This window comes from Lethenteron reissneri, chromosome 17 (assembly GCF_015708825.2).
Source record: "Lethenteron reissneri isolate LAM-NWPU_2019-01 chromosome 17, ASM1570882v1, whole genome shotgun sequence".
Taxonomy (NCBI): Eukaryota; Metazoa; Chordata; class Hyperoartia; order Petromyzontiformes; family Petromyzontidae; genus Lethenteron; species Lethenteron reissneri.
Window position 1 is genome coordinate 10,165,438 of NC_083795.1, and position 20,082 is coordinate 10,185,519.

The 20,082-nt window shown below is 43.2% G+C and overlaps 2 protein-coding genes and 1 non-coding gene across 4 annotated transcripts; 2 read left to right on the forward strand and 1 right to left on the reverse strand.

The window, feature by feature from the left end:
* The first annotated feature begins 1,735 nt into the window (after nucleotides 1-1,735).
* NOP56 (NOP56 ribonucleoprotein) lies at nucleotides 1,736-9,786 on the forward strand. Its single transcript, XM_061553102.1, has 13 exons — nucleotides 1,736-1,827; nucleotides 3,337-3,426; nucleotides 3,974-4,088; nucleotides 4,292-4,459; nucleotides 5,191-5,389; nucleotides 5,684-5,871; nucleotides 6,371-6,522; nucleotides 6,939-7,039; nucleotides 7,577-7,725; nucleotides 7,927-8,048; nucleotides 8,155-8,259; nucleotides 8,360-8,404; nucleotides 9,104-9,786. The coding sequence occupies exons 1-13, from the start codon at nucleotides 1,825-1,827 to the stop codon at nucleotides 9,299-9,301; spliced, it is 1,635 nt and encodes a 544-aa protein (XP_061409086.1). The 5' UTR covers nucleotides 1,736-1,824; the 3' UTR covers nucleotides 9,302-9,786.
* Nucleotides 7,777-7,849, forward strand: LOC133343567 (small nucleolar RNA SNORD56). Its single transcript, XR_009755258.1, has one exon. It is a non-coding gene; the product is annotated as a small nucleolar RNA SNORD56 (small nucleolar RNA).
* MFSD13A (major facilitator superfamily domain containing 13A) lies at nucleotides 9,780-18,356 on the reverse strand. Of its 2 annotated transcripts, none has more exons than XM_061553105.1 (9): nucleotides 18,054-18,356; nucleotides 16,627-16,904; nucleotides 16,266-16,345; nucleotides 13,497-13,967; nucleotides 12,927-13,047; nucleotides 12,649-12,745; nucleotides 11,772-11,943; nucleotides 11,083-11,276; nucleotides 9,780-10,435 (listed from the first exon to the last, which is right to left on the reverse strand). In XM_061553105.1, exons 2-9 carry the CDS (start codon nucleotides 16,768-16,770, stop codon nucleotides 10,170-10,172), a joined length of 1,545 nt encoding a protein of 514 aa, XP_061409089.1. In that variant the 5' UTR covers nucleotides 16,771-16,904; nucleotides 18,054-18,356; the 3' UTR covers nucleotides 9,780-10,169. The 2 variants fall into 2 exon arrangements, with proteins under 2 accessions (XP_061409089.1, XP_061409087.1); XM_061553103.1 differs by having other exon boundaries at nucleotides 17,957-18,356.
* Nucleotides 18,357-20,082: the final 1,726 nt, after the last annotated feature.

Consider the following 20,082-nt stretch of genomic DNA (forward strand, 5'->3'; position numbering starts at 1 on the left):
TCGGCCATATTTGCGGAATACACCACGCCGCCGTTGACCCTGGCCATTGACCGAGCAACCCAACGTTCCTACCAGCTCCCTCCGCAGGAATGTGTATACTCTTTGGTTCTTTCGGTAAAGTCACGAAGGTATAAAATAAATTAAATCACATACATTGCTCCATACGTCGCGTATTGTACTTTACCTTTGAAGGCCATAGTGTTATTGATGAACGTATTGATTTTTTTGTTAAGTGTGTTTTTAGTCCATGAGACTAGACCATATATTTCACTTGTCGGTGCCTGATGTGGCATAATTTTAGTGGTTACAATTTGCGTGACCAACAATACTGAATTATGGGATAACCATTTGAAATTAGTGGGATATCAAAGAATTAACTGTCATGAAGCAGATAAATCTGTACTACTGTAGTAAAGTATTTTTACTTTAGGTGGTACCAATTTCTGTTGTGGGGCGATGGGACTTTTTTTGCAATTGCAAAACAAACGAAGGGCCATTTTCCGAAACGTCGCCTGTTACATACCCCTCATCAGTGCCTACCTTATTTCAGACCAATTCAGACTTCATTGGTCACCCCGTGCACTTATAAATCTGAACGTTCGTCCTACAAAGTCCCATCACAAGGGAGAGACACAAATAGACAATTTTTCCTTTGCCCTTATTGAAACGGCTGTACGCCGTATGTACCTGAAAACTCAATTTCTCAGTACAAGAATACGGGTAAACCGTACGGGTTTTACAGGTATGCTGTTACACACATTTGTAACCCTTTCAAAGCCACACACACACACGGTCTCAACGTTTAAGAATATATTTTATCCTTTCTGGCAATAAAACAGTTGATAAGATGTTAACCAAACTGAAACCATTTTGCAAGGAATCATGTCTGCATTAACCACAAACACTTGTGGTGAAGATGCAAACATCTTGCATGTATTTCTGGTGAACATGCAAACAAAACACATGCTCTGGTAATACTGTATATTCTAGATTTGAAGTTTTCGTGACTGCAAGGTTCCATACTCTTTGATTTTTTCGGTAAAGTCACAAGTATATGTGCTTAATGCAGACTTGATTCCTTGGAAAAGGTTTCAGTTAGTTTTTTTAACACCTGTTTTATTGTCAGAGGGTAAAACCTTATATTTTGCTACTGGCAAGGGAGATCCCATGATGGTCTCAACATAGATTATTTTTCGATTTAAAGCTTTCATGACTGCAGGGATTCATCTTCTTGGTTCTTTCGGTAAAGTCACGTAGAAGGGAAGTAATAAAATAATAAAAATAAAACACAATAAAATAATTCTCACGACGTTTCGGCTACAACGCAAGCAGCCGTCTTCACCTGAAGACGTCTTCACCTGAAGACGGCTGCTTGCGTTGTAGCCGAAACGTCGTGAGAATTATTTAATTGTGTTTTATTTTTATTATTGTATTACTTCCCTTCTACGTGACTTTACCGAAAGAACCAAGAAGATAGATTATTTTTTTACATACTCTTAGGTTTTTTCGGTAAAGTCACGTAGGTAAAAATAAATAATAAAAAAGGCACAGCAAAATAATTGTAGTTGGAGTTATTTGTGATGGGGCATTAATATATCGGGTAAAGAGGAGGGGGGAGGAGCCAAGGGGGACGGGTACAGGATGGGGGGGGGGGGTTTGGGGTGTGGGTGGAGCCAGGAAGATATTTTTTTGGGGGGTGGAGGAAGCAGAATAATTAAATTACAAATTAATTCAACCGGAAATGACGTCATATGCAAATGAGGGGAGGAGTCAACGAGAGGGCGCGCGTCGTGAGCTCCGCGTCTCCTTTCCACTCGCGCCGCCATGGTGAGTAGCGCGCTGCGCTCGCCCTCCTAACGGGAGGCTTCGCTTGCGAGTACATTTACGGCCACTCGGCCTGCAGGGTAGCGAGCGAAAGCCTAGAAACGCGATGATCTCCCCCCACGCCCCCAAAGAAAAATAACCGAGAGTTTAATTTTTCTTGGGGTCGAGAGTTTGGGAGTCGCGTCTCCATGCTTGGCCCACGAGGCGGAGAGGCCTGCGGCCTAGTTTGGGCCTTGCGCGCCGAGTCGCGACACGTGCAGCAATTAATACTGCTGCTGAACTCTCTTGCTAATTAAGACTTTAAGCTGCTTGAGGGATAATTTACACGTTTATTAATTTGTTATGTGTTTAGTTAGATCGTTATTCGTCTGCGTGCGTGTGCGCGCTAAGGCGCCAAAGCACGCACGTGGAATATAATTTTACTTGTAGTTAATTACTAATTTAACAGTTGCGTTAAGTCATTGTGAATGGTATGCATATGTTTGAGTTGGGTAATGTTTATAATTGCAATGCTGTGTAGTGACCCTGCCGAGTTCAGAATATAAAATTATAAATATCACTGAGCAACACGTGGTTCATGCAGCACACGTGGTTCATGCAGCACACGTGGCCATATGCGTGTCGTTCAGCGCGTGTGTGAATTGCAGTCGTGTAGATCTGAAACATTTGCGGAAAAAACTGATTGTATTGTATATATGTTAGAAATATATCGGTGAAAACATCCGTTATGATTTATTGGGATTAATATGTTGTGGGTTTTCTTTGGTTCTCGGGTTTCTTCCCACGTGTAACACCATTCGTGGGCTTGAACAAATGCCCGTAAAGGCACGTGCAAAGGCAGAGCTTGAAATTGAGGGAACACAACAAATCTCTTAAGCATATACATGAATTAGATATAACAAAATAATTGCAGGACACAATATATTAAGGTTCTTGAGACTGGGGTTTGCTTGGAACCATGTCTTTTAACCAAAATAATATTTAGTCTCGTTATCTTTCGTATTTTGTCGGGACAGTCTTGAGTATTGGTTATACGGTAACATAATTACAGCGTGGGCCACAGCCTGATAGAAAATTTTACTAAAGCTTCATTTTGGCGATTTCAGTATATTATACATAATGGGAGATATAAAATAACCAAATTCATAGTATCCATTTAGATTACTTTGTGTAATTCCATCAACGTTTAATCGATCATGCATTGAACTTGTATCTCCGAAGCTAAGCAGCATAGAGCCTGGTTGGTCCTTGGATAAGCGACCGCATTGCACAGAATAGGTATCGGACAGCTATTTGTAAAGAAAGTAGTAGATGACTGCAAAAACAATTGAAAGCAGAGCAGAAAATTCTACCTGCTATAACCACCGTGAAATATGGTTAAATCCCCACCACCCACACTGCATAATCAATCAGCTCTCATCCAGCAGTGGATTGACTAAAGAGTTGCTTCTTTACAAAACCAATGTATATCGATAGTGCTCTGAAGCTGTGTATGTGGTCTCGTCTGCCCAGGTGTTACTCTACGTGCTTTTCGAGCATGCGGCTGGGTACGCCCTCTTCTCCGTCAAGGAGGCAGAGGAAATCGGGATGTTGCTGCCACAGGTGAGGTCATCCCATTCCCACCCACTCTCGAGATGAATTTATCTACAGAATAACTCGATACACGTTGCAGTATGACTTAATGAATTAATCTGGTTACGCCACTTTTCGCTGCCTCAACTGTGGAGTGCATAAAATGAGTGGCCGAAAATGGCGTAGCATTCCGCTATTCTGTGACAATGATAAAATGTGCAGATGCGTAACAAATTGTAATGCATATATTGGGACTTGTGAACCGTGTACTGTCGTGCTGGAATGCAGAGGTTGAGTCGGAATCTTAAGACAACTGGGCTTATTGGAGTTAATGCCACTGGTACCAAAGTGTTTGACCATTACCTTGGTTTGTATTATAATTGTCGGACAGTCATGGACACATTGAATTGGGTAGTGTTTTGTCGCTGTGAGTCATGACCATAATGCTTTTTTTTTTTAAATACATGTGTTTTTTACTTGTTAATACATTTATTTTAAGGCAACAGTTATCTTGAGTGTAGTGAAATTCCTTTGATAACATTTCATACAGCACTAATTTATTAATTTTGAACTGCAGGTGGAGGCGAGCATTTTGGACAGATCAAAGTTCAACACCATGGTCAAGTTGACTGCATTTTATCCCTTCAAGTCGGCTCAGGCTGCCCTTGAAAACATCAATGCCATTTCTGAAGGTATGCACGGTTGACTGTTTGAAATGTAGTTCTGAATGACGTTTCAGTGCAATGATGCCTATTATAATCTGTCAATCCACTGACTTTGATGATGTTACATCCTCGAGTTTCTGAGCACTGTTGTGATATGATTAAAAATAACAGGCTTTGAATACTATGAAAACAAGTTTAAATATTTGGATTGTTCTTGTGTCCTGTTTAAGGGATATTGCATGAGGACCTGAGGCTGCTCTTGGAGACTAACATGCCAGCACCAAGCAAAAAAAATAAAGTGATCCTGGGAGTGGCCGATGCCAAGATTGGGGCAGCCATCCAGGAAGAGCTGGGAATTCAAGGGCAAACTGGGGGTGTGATCAACGAGATCGTCCGTGGTGAGTTGAAAATACAAAACTCACTTTGCCCATTGTGAGTGCTTGTCACGTGACTATTTGGGGACAGATGTTAATAACTCAATCTTAATTTTGGAGCTTTCGTGACTGCAGGAATTATTCTTTGGTTCTTTCGGTTAAGTCACGTCTAAAGATTAAATAATAGCATATTACGACGTTTCGATTGCAACACAAGCAATCATCAGGCATAAAAGAAATAGCAACACAAATCTAACTTGAAAACTATAGACAGACATACAAGCAGACAGACATCACAAGGACACACAGAGAGAGGACACATATCGGCACAAAGAGAGAGGTCGTTTCTGTGACGGTCCCTTAAATATAGAGAGGGGGGGCGGGGACGGAGAGAGGGAGGGGGCCAGGAATGTTAACTCTTGCATGTATCTGGATTAATAGCAACTCTAACGAGTCTCCAGATTGGCTAACTGAAAAATGGCTTCAGTTGTGTGGTTGATTGCTTCGATGCCGTCATTTAATTTTAGTTCACTACTGTGAGATTAATGGTCTGGTCTGTGTTTCTGTAATCACAGGGCTTTCTTTGAATTGCCACTTGCGAAGGGGTAGTGGCGAGTTCTGAGGTAGCTTAAACGTTCTTCAGCAGGGTGGGCAGATCCAGGTGCTTAATTGGGATATTGGTGATGGAAACAAATCTCTCACCAATGATTTGAATGCTTTTGAAAGAAGACTGATGAATGCTTTATATTTTACAGGAATTCGCCTGCATTTCCACGCCCTTGTCAAGGGACTGACAGTCCAGTCAGCTGCCAAGGCGCAGCTGGGTCTTGGGCACAGTTATTCCCGTGCAAAGGTCAAGTTCAACGTCAACCGTGCCGACAACATGATCATCCAGTCAATCAGCCTGCTTGACCAACTCGACAAAGATATCAATACCTTTTCCATGCGTGTGCGGTAAGAGGGGTTTTATGTGCACATTTTAAAATTGTCGTACTTGTATTTTGTTTTGTGATCTACAAAAGGAAGTTGCAACCTCTCAACGCTTACCACCGCTAGAAGGCAACCAGCTCTAGCTGTACAGAAACGGGAGGAATAAAAACAACCACTGTGTAATGCTATGGGTCTGGTCCATTTCATCCAGACCTGTATTTGCAGAGTGGTGACATGACAAATGGATGGCGATAAAAGATTTTCATTTTTGGATTTTATGATGCTAACAATTTTTGTAAATGTCTCGTTTCACAACAGCGAGTGGTACGGTTACCACTTTCCGGAGCTGATTAGGATTGTGCCCGACAACTACACATACTGCCGCCTCACCAAGCTCATCGCCAACCGCAAGGACCTGTCGGAGGAAAATCTGGAGGCGTTGGAGGAGTTAACCATGGACAGCGCAAAAGCTCAAGCCATTCTTGATGCCTCCCGCTCCTCTATGGGTAAAGTCATTCATCTTCCACAGCTCAGCTGCTGTATGCAGGCAGGCAGCCAGTCGTTTGGAGTTTCATAGTTGGCACATTAAAGGTGACAATGATGTTAAACAAAATCTGTCAATCCTCTGAATATTTTTGAATGAAAACCTCTTCAGACTGAGTCACCAAATGCACTTTTTGTAACCTTTTGTTTTAAATCTCGTTTTTAACGCTATTTAAAGAGGGTCAGGCAAACGTCAGGAGACCTATATCTGTGCAGTAAATAGTGAAATGCTCGAACTGGACACCATTTGCTTTACCAAACATCACAGTACGTTTCTCATAACATACTAGAGCATTCAATCCTCAATGTGTCTACATTGATCTTTTGAAAACTCGTTTTTATAACACAGCATAGTGCTGAAATTGCTATGGATATTGACTTTTGGTGCACCCTGTAACAATATAGCAGCCAAAACGCTCGTGGAATTAAGGATGTAACTCAATTTTTTTTTATTTCTTCCAGGGATGGACATTTCTCCCATTGATTTGATCAACATCGAGAGCTTCTGTACACGTGTCATCTCCCTCGCCGAGTACCGCAAAGGCCTGCAGGAGTATCTCCGTTCCAAGATGAACATGGTGGCCCCTAATCTTGGTACTCTCATTGGTGAAGTGGTAAGAAGTACGACTGGTGCACGTGGACTATGCTGGGCAGTTATTTTTGTTTTTACCCGGTGCCAGTGATGCAACATCTAACAATCTGTCAATCCTCTGATTTACAGTGAAGAGAAAATTAGTTTGACTGAGGCATCCGTAATGCAACTACTTACACATTACTGTTATGATGTATCGTAATTAAGGCTAGGAGTTTGGCATGATAATTAGGGAAATCGTGAATTTGAATCGTCTGAAATATGGAAAATGACTGTAGAAAAACATGAAATTTGGTACTTATAAAAATTCTGTGCTATGTATATTTTGCAAAAAAAGTGTCCAAAAATCATTGCCTTAAATGTAAACGAATGCCACAGTTAACACTGCTTTTTTGTAATGTAAGTGTGAACCTCAAGTTGTGTTCTCATCCTATACAGGTTGGTGCACGGTTGATTTCACAAGCAGGCAGCTTGACAAACCTGGCAAAGTACCCTGCAAGCACAGTACAGATCCTGGGTGCTGAGAAGGCACTGTTCAGGTACCACAACGTCACCTGTATGGGGTGGGCAGCAGTGATGGTAACATCCCTGGGATTGTCGCTCTTGATTTGCCAATCGATCCCACTCGCCTCCCCTCCTGCTCGCTATGTGGGTATGGTGGTGGTTTGGTGGGTGTGGGGAGATTGTACTGATGGTTTAATGCCCAGGGTATGAACGCTGAGCTGCCCACCTCCAGCATGCACTGATGAAAAATGTTTGCTTCTCAGTGCATAAAAGTCACATTTTCAGGTATGCTTTGAGATGCACATTATACATTCAACGTTGGTTTAGCTTATGTGCCATGTGTAAAGTTTGCAAACTTACCTCAGCATTTGAAATTCACCTTCTTAAACTACATTAAGATTTGGTTTTGCCAGTAATTGTCCTTTAACCATGTTGAATAGTATGTTGCATCGCATCGGCATATGATCACCTATGTTGAATTTGCACGTATCCAACATTGAATGGCTTGCGGCCGATTCATTACTGCTTTCTGAAAGGTATTGTAAGTTAAGTGTGGTAACCTTGTATGACAGAGCTCTGAAGACTCGTGGGAACACACCAAAGTATGGACTCATCTTTCACTCCACCTTCATTGGACGGGCAGCAGCCAAGAACAAGGGACGCATCTCGCGCTATCTCGCCAACAAGTGCTCCATCGCTTCCCGCCTTGACTGCTTCTCTGGTAAGGCTGGGCAGCATTATACTTTTGTCAGTACACTTGTAGATGTAGACTTTGCTATGATGGTACTATTTTTCGTCAACAGACTTTCACCTCCTGAATGTTGAAAGCATTTTTGTCTGAGCATGCAAAGTCTGCTGAGCGATAAACACTCCAAAAAATAATTGGGCAGTATTTTTAACGATTCATTCTTTATTCCTTCAGAGATCCCAACGACAGTGTTTGGTGAGAAGTTGAGGGATCAGGTGGAGGAGCGATTGTCATTTTATGAGACGGGCACTGCTCCAAGGAAAAACATTGACGTCATGAAGGAAGCTGCTGCAGAGGTGAGCACAGTTAATCACACACCCTGCCTTGTGGGCAACCTATGTTAGCAGTCTTAGATAAAAGCCATGCAATTTTCTCTGAACTTAAAATGCTGTCTTCTGGCAGGCATTGGTGATAACCGATAAGGTTAAGCGGAAGATGGCGAAAAAGGAAAAGAAGAAGAAAAAGAAAGACAAGCAGGATGCGGCTGATGCTGCAGAGAAGGCTGAGGTGAGTGTGATTGGCTGTGAATAATTATCAGCACTTCGTATTCATTGATTTTTCAAATGTTGGTGTTTCATGTTGCATTATTGCTTCACTTTTCTTACAGGAGTCTGTAAACGGGGACACTCCAAAGAGAAAGGAACCCAAAGTGGTAAGCAATTGCAATACAAAAAAAACGAAATATATTTCACGAGCTTTACTACCTGGCTTTGCCCGGGACTTGGATTCTTGTCTAGGATTCATTTCATATTCCCTGATATTTAACTGAAAAACCCTAAAAAATTGCAAGAAAGAAAAAAGTCGAAACAAATCAATTTAACTAAATCTGATGTTTTTCACTCAAGGAAATTCAACCTTAACCCATACTCTTTGTTTTTTTCGGTAAAGTCACGTAGGTAAAAAATTAAAATTAAATCACGTTTCGGGCGCAACACAAGCGTCCTTCAGGTGGGGACAACTTAGCGAAAGCGCAACCGCTTAAGTGCGTCTCAGAGGTGGCTGTGACGAGTAATTATATAGACACACTTAAGCGGTGTGCTTTCGCTAAGTTGTCCCCACCTGAAGGACGCTTGTGTTGCGCCCGAAACGTCGTGATTTAATGTTTTACCTACGTGACTTTACCGAAAAAAACCAGAGTACGAATCCTTGCAGTCACGAAAACTTCAAATCTAGAACCTTAACCCACTTATACATAAGGTCAATATAGGCAACTCGGGAAGGGAATGACGAAGTTTGTTGCATGTCTGGAAGTATGCTAAACATTTCGAACAGACACACATTCACAAATTTCCCTTTTAGATATAAAGGAATTTTATGTGCTTCAACTGTATATTGAACATTGTGATTGCAGACTCCCATAGAGGACAAGGAAACTAAGAAAAAGCACAAGGCAGCAAAGGAAGAGACTGACAGCTCTCAAGATAATGGCTCTGAAGAGCCGGTGACACCCGTTTCTGACAAAAAGAAAAAGCGAAAACAGGACAATTTCACTGAGCCTGAAGAAGCTGTGAGTGAAAAGAAGAAAAAGAGGAAGAGCACTGCCAAGTGATTTCATGGACTCCCCAGTGCCCATCACACTGTTGATTTATATGCCTGGCATTGTTGGATTCTTTTCCACAAGTCCGTGCCAGGCCAATAACTCCAAAAATAAAAAGTTTAGCATTTTTTTTTACTGACAGTAATGTGCTAATTTTCTGGTCTGCTGAATTAAAATGTATACTGTAAATAATGTACCAATCCTTGATAGACCATTGCTATTCTACACAATGTAGTCTGCTTCTTTGCTGTGGGTCACCATGTAAAGGGTTGCATGTTCCCAAAGGGGGGGGGGGATACATTAAGCATCTTTAAAATGGCTTTGTCCTGCTCCCTTAACCTGTAATGCAGTCAAGTGGTCATGTGTAGCTTCAGATGCCTTTTTTGAAGTTGAATAAAAACGCATTGCATAGCTTGTAAAATCTTGTTTTATTTTCACAGGTGTTTGCCAAACATTTTCATAAATAAAATATATTGTTTCAAGCACGTAATTTAAAACTGCATTTAAAGTTTGATTTTATAACTGAATTAACACTTTTGTATGTTTGCAGAGTACAGGTCAAATTGCAGAAAAGTTTAATTCAACCCATATCCATTAAGTTAACCTCTTTACCCATGTCCTCCGCAGAAAAATCTTGTCTGAAAAGTTACTTTGGATTAGGCATTGCAACTTTTATGGGCTTTAAAATTGTCAATATACATTTTTCCAGTTTTAAGCTCGACCCAAGTTTAAAATCATTGTTTTGAGGTAGCTGCTACAGTAGCCCAAATTGGCATCCTATGATCAGTTAATTGGCACTGGCTATGTAGTGTTACTGTAATCTCCACTTGGAATTTTAAAAAATATTGTATAAATGTACAGAAACAAAGTTGGTCCTTGCTCATACAGACTTTACCCCACCCATCCATGACGAATTGACCCTGCGTTCCTTGACCCTGTGCAGCACCTTCCCATGTAGTCTAAACTGATACCAGAAGAGGATCTGCACAATGCCACACACCACAGGCACACACACCAGCAACACGAAGCATCCCTGGCGCAAAGCCTCCCCAGATACAGTGGGGCTTTGTATGGGTGGCAGGGGCTGCCCAGGTGCAGATGATGTCACTACGGCCAGTAAGGAGCTGCTTTGGAAGATGTCAAAGCCTGCATGCCACATTAAAATAAAATTTAGTTAGAATTAAATGTTAGAATTCACAGGTTAAAGTCATCTGGCATCAAGTCGTGGCACAAGGTATTAAGTTTGGTTTGAATTAAACGGGGATGGACACCCACAAGCATTAATTTGTAGGAGACCCAATTTGTGAAGGCTAAATCTAATGCACTTGCATTCCATGGATGCCAATGTGATGAAGTTGGTCTTCCTGCTGTGCCGGTTAGGGTCGCACCATCTCAGGACAAACTTCCATTTTGAAAAGTTAAAAATGTATTGCTCACGCTACTTTCGTTTCTTTGTTAGAATCGGCATTAAACGAAAGTCCAGTTCAAGCATAAAGACAAATGTGCACATTACCCTCAAAAGGTGAGAGAAAAATGCATATGCATGGATTCTATGCTTTCCAATATGCATTAGTCATTGTTTTTGATAGGTTTCAAACCACACTGGTTCTCCACGTTTTGGACAACCCTTTAATCAATTTGGCCAGTTTTCTATAGGGTGTCTAACCACATCTTAAAAGTAAAATGTTGATACTGGATCATTTTTAAAATACTGTAGTTATCCAGCCTCAAACAATGCATTCATAGCTGGAGCTTTTGTTGTAATGCATTGGAAAAAGCATTGGCGACTTTACCTGTGAAGGAAGCGAGCATCCATGTGCCAATAAGTGGAGCAAACGTCTGCCCAGGCTTGGTCACCAGAGCCACCATGCCAAACAGCAAGGCAGAAGCAGCTTGCCGGCGCTCGTTGAGAACGAAATCCTCGTCCACCAAGTCACTTATGACCATCGACAGGAGCCGGCATGTTCCTTCCGTGAACACACGGTTGCTAAAGAGCACAACGCAAAATACCCATCGAGTAGAGAAAGTTCAGAGTAAACGGTAAGTGGTACAAGATGCGATGGGGGGAAAAAAATAGTGAACAATTTCAAACCATGTGTTTATATGCTAGCGATAAAAGAAAACAGCTGTAGCCTAATACATTACTGCATTTATGACTACGAAAAAGATGGGATCAGCACCAAAAATCAGATTCAAATTACATGATACAGGCTTACAGTATTGGCATGTGTGCCAATACACTGCCTGCTTAATTCCTAAAGATGACTTTCAATTCTATATGTGGCACTAATTACATACCTTGCACTGAAAAAAGATGCAAAGGTCACAATAAAATTGGTCACACCTACACAAATGTTTAACTGCAGGCAATTTGGCTTCTATTACAAGGTTACGCGTTCATAATGTTGCATGAGCTTTTGCTATAATTAAGTTAATGGCAAAATACAACTGATTTTACAAAGAATGCCTATGTGTAACATACCTAGCAATAAAGAAGCATAGCAATGTACTATGATCAGGTCCAGCCATCAGCATGACCAGGCTGAGCACCAACTTCAGGTAGAAGAGCCCCATGACCACCTTGTAAACACCGTGCTTCTTGCACAGCGACAGGAAGTAAAGATTGTTCAGGTGTGGCGCGATGTACGAAATTCCTGCAACAGTGGAGAGGGCATAATTACAATTCAACAGCATCAAATGTAGAATATCTTTTGGTCAAGACTAGTGGAAAGAAAAGCACCAAGTACTGCCATCCCCAATCCTAAGCCCCAACCTTCAATTGAAACCATAACACTAAATCCTAACCTCAAAACCCAAACTCCTAAAACCTAATACTAAACTGCTAACACCTTGCCTTAACCGTTAAACCCCGACTATATCCCTAACCTCTCACCTGAACCCCATTAACCCAACACCTACGCAACTAAAGAAACAACTCCCTTTAAAATTGCATCAAATGAATCACAAGGTGTGCGACTGGATACATTTCTGGTTTACAATTGGACGAAGGTGCAAGGATAATAGTGCAAGAGACTGGGGAGGTGGGGGGGGTGTTTCTTGTATCAGTGGGAACCAGTAGTGACTTGCATACATTTCACATCCTACTCTTTGCTTTTTTTGGTAAAGTCACGTAGGTAAAAACTAAAATAAATGAACAACTAAATTAAATCACGACATTTCGGGCGCAACACAAGCGTCCTTCAGGTGGGGACAACGTAGCGAAAGCACAACCGCTTAAGTGTGTCTCAAGAGATGCCATCTCTGAGACACATCTCTTAGATACATTTAAGCAGTTGTGCTTGCAGTCACGAAAACTTCTAAATTAGAATTTCACATCCTGTTTAATGTATTCACATTACCCAATAGGAGAGAGCCAGTGGAGAGGGAGATGCGGTCTGCCAAAAGGTGCTCCAGAAACAAGGGGAAAAAGTTGCTGTTGAAGTGGCAGTGAAACACCTGTCGGCGAAAACACAACCACCAGAACATTTTATCATGCCTGTATGCGGGCTTCCTGATAACACCGACTATTGTACCAGGGCTCATACCACATGACGGAAACAGCGAATTATGGAGCAAGCAGCTGCTGGAAGACAATGCTTGTGACGTACGTGCTGCCCGATAAAGCATTTTCATTCACCTGAACAAGGTTCATGAGAACAAACCAGCGCAGATTGCGATGTCGTGACAGCTGACGTACATAATCCCGCAAAGAGAGTCGTGGTTCATCTGCCTTGCCCTCTTGCTTCTCCATGTACAGTCTAAACAAACAATACAAAACAAATTTACGTTATTACTGCCACATTGTGGCCTTTAAATTGTACAGCTTATCATAGAGTCTTAACACACAATACAAATTTACGTCATGAGGGAAACGGTGGCAGAGTGGTCCGTGCACCGAGCTATGAAGCCAGCCACCCGAGTGTGATTCCCAGCAATGGTTAGCAGCTGTAGAAAGTGCAATCTGAACCAGTCGGTCCTAGGCACCCAATTTCACCAACGGGTACTGACCACCTTGTTGAAGAATGGTCAAAGGCCTATGGGCGATACGTCGGGGGGGGGGGGGGGCATCCTCCAGCAGCAGATTTACATACAGCTGTAAAGCAATATTGATTACATTGTAGGGAAACTTCGGCAGAACATTTTTTGTAAACGATTATTGCCAATACACTATGCTCAAGTCATTTTCCTCTTTAAGTGAGATTCTTACTTGTCCATCAGCTCGGCATCCTCGTGCTTCCTCTTCCCACTGGCCACGTAGGAGTTGCGGAGGAGGCGTGAGCACACGGCAAAGCCCAGGGCAGAAACAAGTGCAAGCGCGACGCAGTACCAGCGGAATGGCACCATGTTCTCTCGGCTCCAGGCCACGTACGACGCAAACACAGAGGCTGAGCCCAAGGCGGCAAATGCCGAGCTGTGGGTGTTGAGCCGAGCGCGGTCGTTGGCCGAAACAGCCAGGTCGGCCAGCAGGGCAGAGTGCTGCAAGCCTACCGCAGTCAAAAACCCATCATATAGGCAGAGGCACAGGACAAACTGGAGGCCTGCCGGCGCCCATGCTACCCAAAATGTGAGAAAGGACAACGCGAGCAGAGGGCCCGTCTGGCTGAGCAGATGCAGTCGTCCTAACACCACCGAAGGGGATGAGAGGCCTCCAGAGGAGCTGCTGCTGCTGCTACTCCACCTGACGGCACATCAGAGAAGCAGTTGTTTTGTGAAAGTTAGGAACATTTCAGATGTATGCATTGATGATGTATAATGCTTTCCAACATGAGGTTGTATTTTGAAGTATTTAAATATTAATGTGGAGCCGACAGGTAGCAGCCAGGGTAAACATTTTAAGTTTAGCTCACATTGGATAATTTTGAGGAGAGCTAATGTGTAAAACGCTTTCAACCTTAGTTGTAAAGTGTTAAAAATTAAAACGAGTAGAGCAAGTAGCTGCAAGATTGAACGTGTGTTTTATGTTACTTCAAAATGGAGGCAATGTGTTCACGTATAAATAGAACTAGCTGTACTACCCGGCTTCGCCCGGGACTTGTATCTACCACGGCCGGCCGCCTTTGTCTCCCCAGTGGCGATGTTAATACGCTACAGTAGTTAAGTTACTCGTTTGAGGCAGAGTCGACCTAGGGGAGGTTCAAATAATCGTCACCGGTGGTGGCCGTGAGCGGGAATCGAACTGGGTTTGCCGGGTTGGTAGCGCAGCGTAGCGTTAAGCACTACACCCACCGCTCCTCACACACCACACACGCACAGACACACACACAGACACACACACAGACACACGCAGACACACACAGACAGAAACACACACACAGACAGCACGCTAACCACTACACTACCGCTCCCCACACACCACACACGCACACACACAGACACACACACAGACAAACACAGACAGACACACACACACACACAGACACAGACAGCACGCTAAGCACTACACTACCGTTCCCCCTACACAACACACGCGCGCGCGTCCATAGGTACACATACACGCGCTTGCTGCAGACACACACGACTTTGAGGGTGCGTAAGGCAGTAAACGACTGAAATAATAAAGCGGCAATGCTGTGCGAGGAACGCCTTAGACCAGCAACACATTTGTGTAATGCGAGCGTAAACACACAAACACATACAAACACATACACACACATACATACACACACATACACACAAACACATACACACAGACATACACATACACACACACATACATGCACACAAACACATACACAATACACACACACATACATGCAGACACAGACAGACACATAACACACATACATACACACACATACACACACACACACATACACACACATACATAGACACACACATACATAGACACACACACGTACATACACACATACATAGAGACACGCAGACATACACATAAAGACATAAAAAAACCCACATACATACACACACACATACACACAAACACATACATACACATACATACACACATACATAGAGACACACAGACATACACATAAACACAAACACACATACACATGACCCGGCTTCGCCCGGGACTTGGATCCACGATGCCCCGCCGCCTTTGTCTCCCCAGTGACGATGTTCACACACGACAGCAGTTACGCTTTTGAGGCTGAGTGGACCTAGGGGAGGGCCAGGTCCGTTTCAAATAATCGTCAGCGGTGGTGGGCGTGAGTTGGAATCGAACTGGGGTCGCTCAAGCAGCTTAATGACTGTTTGTACAAAGAACATATAAAGAATCGATTATAATAACCAGGCAAGAGTCCACATTATAGACTGCCAGTACACGCACTCAGCTTCATAAGCAGGCTAGAGTGTACATGATAGAGTGGCAGTACGCTCACCGAGCTTAATAAGCAGGCTACAGTGTACATGATAGACTGGCAGTACGCTCACCCAGCTTAATGAGTATTTGTACAGTGAACATTAAAGTAATCGATTGTTGGCGCGTTGGGTTTAAAAGTAATATTAATAGCACACATTGTGGTGGGGGTGTAGTGAAGAGTAGAAAAAACTTTGATGAATTTACCTCAGAGTGGCGTGGTGGGTGTCGAGGCCTAGTAGCGTGCAAAGCCTGCGGCGTCGCCTAAAATTGTCGGCTTGGAAGAGGCAGGGTACGGGTGGCGTTCCTTCCCCCCCCCCTAGCGCTCCAACAATACTGTGTAATGGCTATTATTTAATTAAATACGGAGCTTATGAAAGTGGCGAAGGCGTGGCTAGCCGTTGGCAGGGGCAACCGCCGTCCAATGAAACTGCAGCCCTTGGCGAAGGCGTGGCTAGCCGTTGCCAGGTCCAATGAAAGCGGCGAAGGCGTGGCTAGCCGTTGCCAGGGGCAACCGCCGTCCAATGAAAGTGCGTATGGGCCAAAGTCCACACACACACACACAGACAGACAGACATGAACGATTTTATATATATAGATGTCAGTTCCTGATTCAACAATGTGTTGAAAATTATTAATTTCCTCAAAACTTACTCTTGGGAAGTGAGGAGTTTTCTGTCACTAATCCAGCCAAACAGAGGATCATTTATGCTGTTCCACACCAGGAATATCGTCTGAGGAGTACAACACGTACAATGTAAAACACAATTGCTTCGTGAAAAAGTAATGCGTTGTTGTGTGCTGTGGCAACATAAAAAAATGCATCAAGTACTTTGACTTGGCAAGCTATTCAAACTGTAAAAGTAATCATGGATTGTAATTCTCCCATTGCGAGATGAGCAAATATAAAGAGCACACATTCCTTTTGGTTCTCACTGTACCGTTTTAAAATGTTACCGTTCAAACTATCAATAACTTCAGTTCATCAACGTCTCTTTCCATTTCAAATTCTCACCTCGCCAACCCAGAAAGAAAGCTTGTCAATCTTGTAGACGGACACAAACATTTCCACGTAGTACAAGAGGAACACATTTTGCAGGATGGCCTGGAAAAGGGCCAGGGATCCGTACAGAGCAGCAGTAGAAAATGACACGGCCATGACGTTCAAAACTAAAAATCCTCTTTACCAACTTATTTCAAACCCACAAGTGGCTAAAAATACCGGTCCCAACATCCGCATATGAAAATATTGCCATTTTCCGTTGCTTTCTGTACGCAATCTTCAGGGATTTTCTGAAAGCAAAGTGGGGGGGGGGGGACAATTTGAAATTCACGACAGGGAGTTGAAGCAATGTACAAGTGTTTAACATCTATAGACAATTTAAATTGCTATGAGAATCTTTTACGCAGTTAGTGACAACCAATTACAAAACGCTGTCATAACCTCAAGCATACCACATACAATGTACACAAACTGTATTGTTATTTCAATATATGTATTAGTGTTATTACTGCTTCTGCTAATAAGTGGTCACCCCGACACTATTCGAGCTTCAAATTCAACACGTCCCAAACACAGTTGTGCAATTTCTCCTCCGCAAAAGCAATTCAAATTGGCAACATGACGAACTGATGTGAATGCACCACTAACAATGGATTGTCAAAGGGATTAACATAATGTCCACGTACAGCCCCTGGTGTTAATTCACCGTCCCATCGACGGGCCTTCCCACGATGTGCGGGGCCGTGAGTGCTAACTAACCATACTTCACCACGCTGGTCAGCGAGAGTTGGTGAAGGTGGAGGAGCGTATACCATACCTGTCAACCCCATACCAATCCCCTATACTATTACAGACCAATTCAGACCTTAGTGGTCATCCCGTGCCTACAAAGTCCCATTACAAGGGGAAAAACACAAATTGACCAACAGTTTTTTTTATTGTTGCCCGTATTGAAACGGCTGTACGCCGTATAGACCTGAAAACTCAATTTACCTGTACAAGAATACGTGGTTAACCTGTATGGGTTGAGAGGTATGGATTATACTGTCCACGTGGAATTGTACAAGTACATTAACACAGGGGGTTCCCGTACAGTCCTCTTGCTACCCAAAGCGTAGCCCACGTGTATGGTGTGTTAAACAACGGAAATACCAATTGTAAGACTGTGTCACCAATTATTATTACATAAACATCAGTAACCCGGCGAGGAGACGTTATAAAATCATAAATTATTATCTTGTGGCGAGATATAACAACGACATTGCATCTACGTGCGAATAGCATCGTAGAGGAATACCATTTTGGCTCGGCGCGTGTATCAAATGCATCGGTGTGCGTTCACCTTTGACTTGCGCACCAAGAGCAAAGCAACGCGTATCACTTGTCGAGTTAAAACAATAACAACAACACGTGTGTAAATTAAAACGATGATAAAATACCATCAAATTAAAAACAGCCGGCGAGCCGCTGTGCGTCCGTCCGCCACGCGCACGACCGCGAGTTAATGAGTGAGCGGTGGGTTGTTAAAGAGTGCGCGTCCCACAAGAAGCGTCTCGCGGCGGCAGCCCCGAGGAAGGCGATTTAACCAGGACAAAGAAAAAAAACCCGTCCTCTTACACGAATATAAACCGAAAGATTGTGCGAGCAATTCATTAATTAAGCCAAACTAATTAAGAAAAAGACTCGCGGCCTCGACGACGTCACCGCCTTTCCGCGAACCGCGAACGCTATGGCCACGCCTCCTCTTGAGCAATAGCCACGCCCCCGTGCTCGCCCCCCGTCCAATCAGATCGCTCGGAAGCCCCTAAGCCACGCCCACAGTCAACGCCCCTAGACCACGCCTCCAGATGTAAACTAGCCAATGGGATTTAAGGCGAATTAGCCAGGGCTTTGGCGACCAACATGTGTTCAAAAATACTCACCTGAGAACGGCTGCTTGCGTTATGGCCGAAACGTCGTGAGAATTATTTTATAATGTTTTATTTTTATTATTTTATTATTTTATTATTTCCCTTCTACGTGACTTTACCGAAAGAACCAAGAAGATGAATCCCTGCAGTCACGAAAGCTTTAAATCGAAACACTAAAGGGTTTTTACGGGGGGGTTTGATAGCGTTAAGTATAAATGTGTCGTAACCCTCCACCATCTGAGACATCCAGCAAGGGATACCTGTTAACCCATACTGTTTACTTGTATTCTTGTACAGGGAAATGTAGTTTTCAGGTCCAATAAAAAAAATCAACATGTGTGCATCCACATATCAAGCAAGCAGCATCAGCATGCAAGATCACAGACGGTATTTCATGATAAGTAACACCAATTGTTTAAATTAATACATAAAACAGGTTTTGTTTAGTAACACAATGTTTGTCTCTTTGTGTTTCTCCCTTGTGATGGGACTTTGTGAGTGGGTGAACGCTGACATTTATAAGGGCACGGGGTGACCAATGCCACTGATATGGGGGGGGGGGGGGGGGGGTGGTGGTGACAGGTATGGTAAAGGTTGTCTCGTAAACACAACGCGCCAATTAGTTACTACTTCATCCCACCGGTGTGTTGGAGAGTAAATCCACAGGTGGATTGCTTCACTATCCTCGTTACAGCCATCCCTTCGGCATACTCCAGCGATTGTTTCTTGCTGTGGTTGTCCCCACCTGATGACGGACGCTTGTGTTGCGCCCGAAACGTCGTGATTTAATTTAGTTATTATCATTTGTATTATTCTTAGGTTTTTTCGGTTAAGTCACGTAAGTAAAACATCAAAATAAAAATAAAATAAAAATAAAAATCACGACGTTTCGGAGGCAACACAAGTCTCCGTCATCAGGTGGGACCGTCACAGCCGAATTAGCTGCATCAAGTGAAGCAATGATTCAAGATGTAATCCCTTATAAGCAAGTTGAAGGGAGGTGGAGAGGGGGGGGGTTGGAGAGCTTATCAGACTGTGGTAGCCAATGAATGGAAACGTATCGGGAGGGAGGAGGAGCGGTGATCAAAGACTGCACGCAGTGCTCAACACAATGAATGGAAACGTATCGGGAGGGAGGAGGAGCGGCGATCAAAGACTGCACGCAGTGCTCAACACAATGAATGGAAACGTGTCGGGACGGAGGGTGAGCGGCGATCAAAGACTGCACGCAGCGCTCAACACAATGAATGGAGACGTGTCGGGACGGAGGGTGAGCGGTGATCAAAGACATCACGCAGTGCTCAACACAATGAATGGAAACGTGTCGGGACGGAGGGTGAGCGGTGATCAAAGACTGCACGTGGGGATGTTAACACTCGGTGAAGTAAATTAAAATAGTGCCTGTCAGATAAGATGGTCCAAAAAAAGTGTAATTAAGTCTTTTTTGCGTGGTTAATAACATCTTTCCAATGATTACTGAGTTTGTACCCATCATCACGGTTGAAATTATGTCTGTGTTTGTATATTTGTATGGCTTCGTGTACAAACCTTTGATGGT

Coding starts and splice junctions, on each gene's coding strand:
- NOP56 (XM_061553102.1), top strand. Junction 7,726..7,926: donor CCGCCTTGACTGCTTCTCTG/GTAAGGCTGGGC, acceptor TTATTCCTTCAG/AGATCCCAACGACAGTGTTT. Junction 8,260..8,359: donor ATGCTGCAGAGAAGGCTGAG/GTGAGTGTGATT, acceptor CTTTTCTTACAG/GAGTCTGTAAACGGGGACAC.
- MFSD13A (XM_061553105.1), bottom strand. CDS start 16,770: ATGGCCGTGTCATTTTCTACTGCTGCTCTGTACGGATCCCTGGCCCTT. Junction 13,968..16,265: donor AAACTCCTCACTTCCCAAGA/GTAAGTTTTGAG, acceptor ATGTGCCGTCAG/GTGGAGTAGCAGCAGCAGCA. Junction 11,277..11,771: donor CTATGCTTCTTTATTGCTAG/GTATGTTACACA, acceptor TGTGCTCTTTAG/CAACCGTGTGTTCACGGAAG.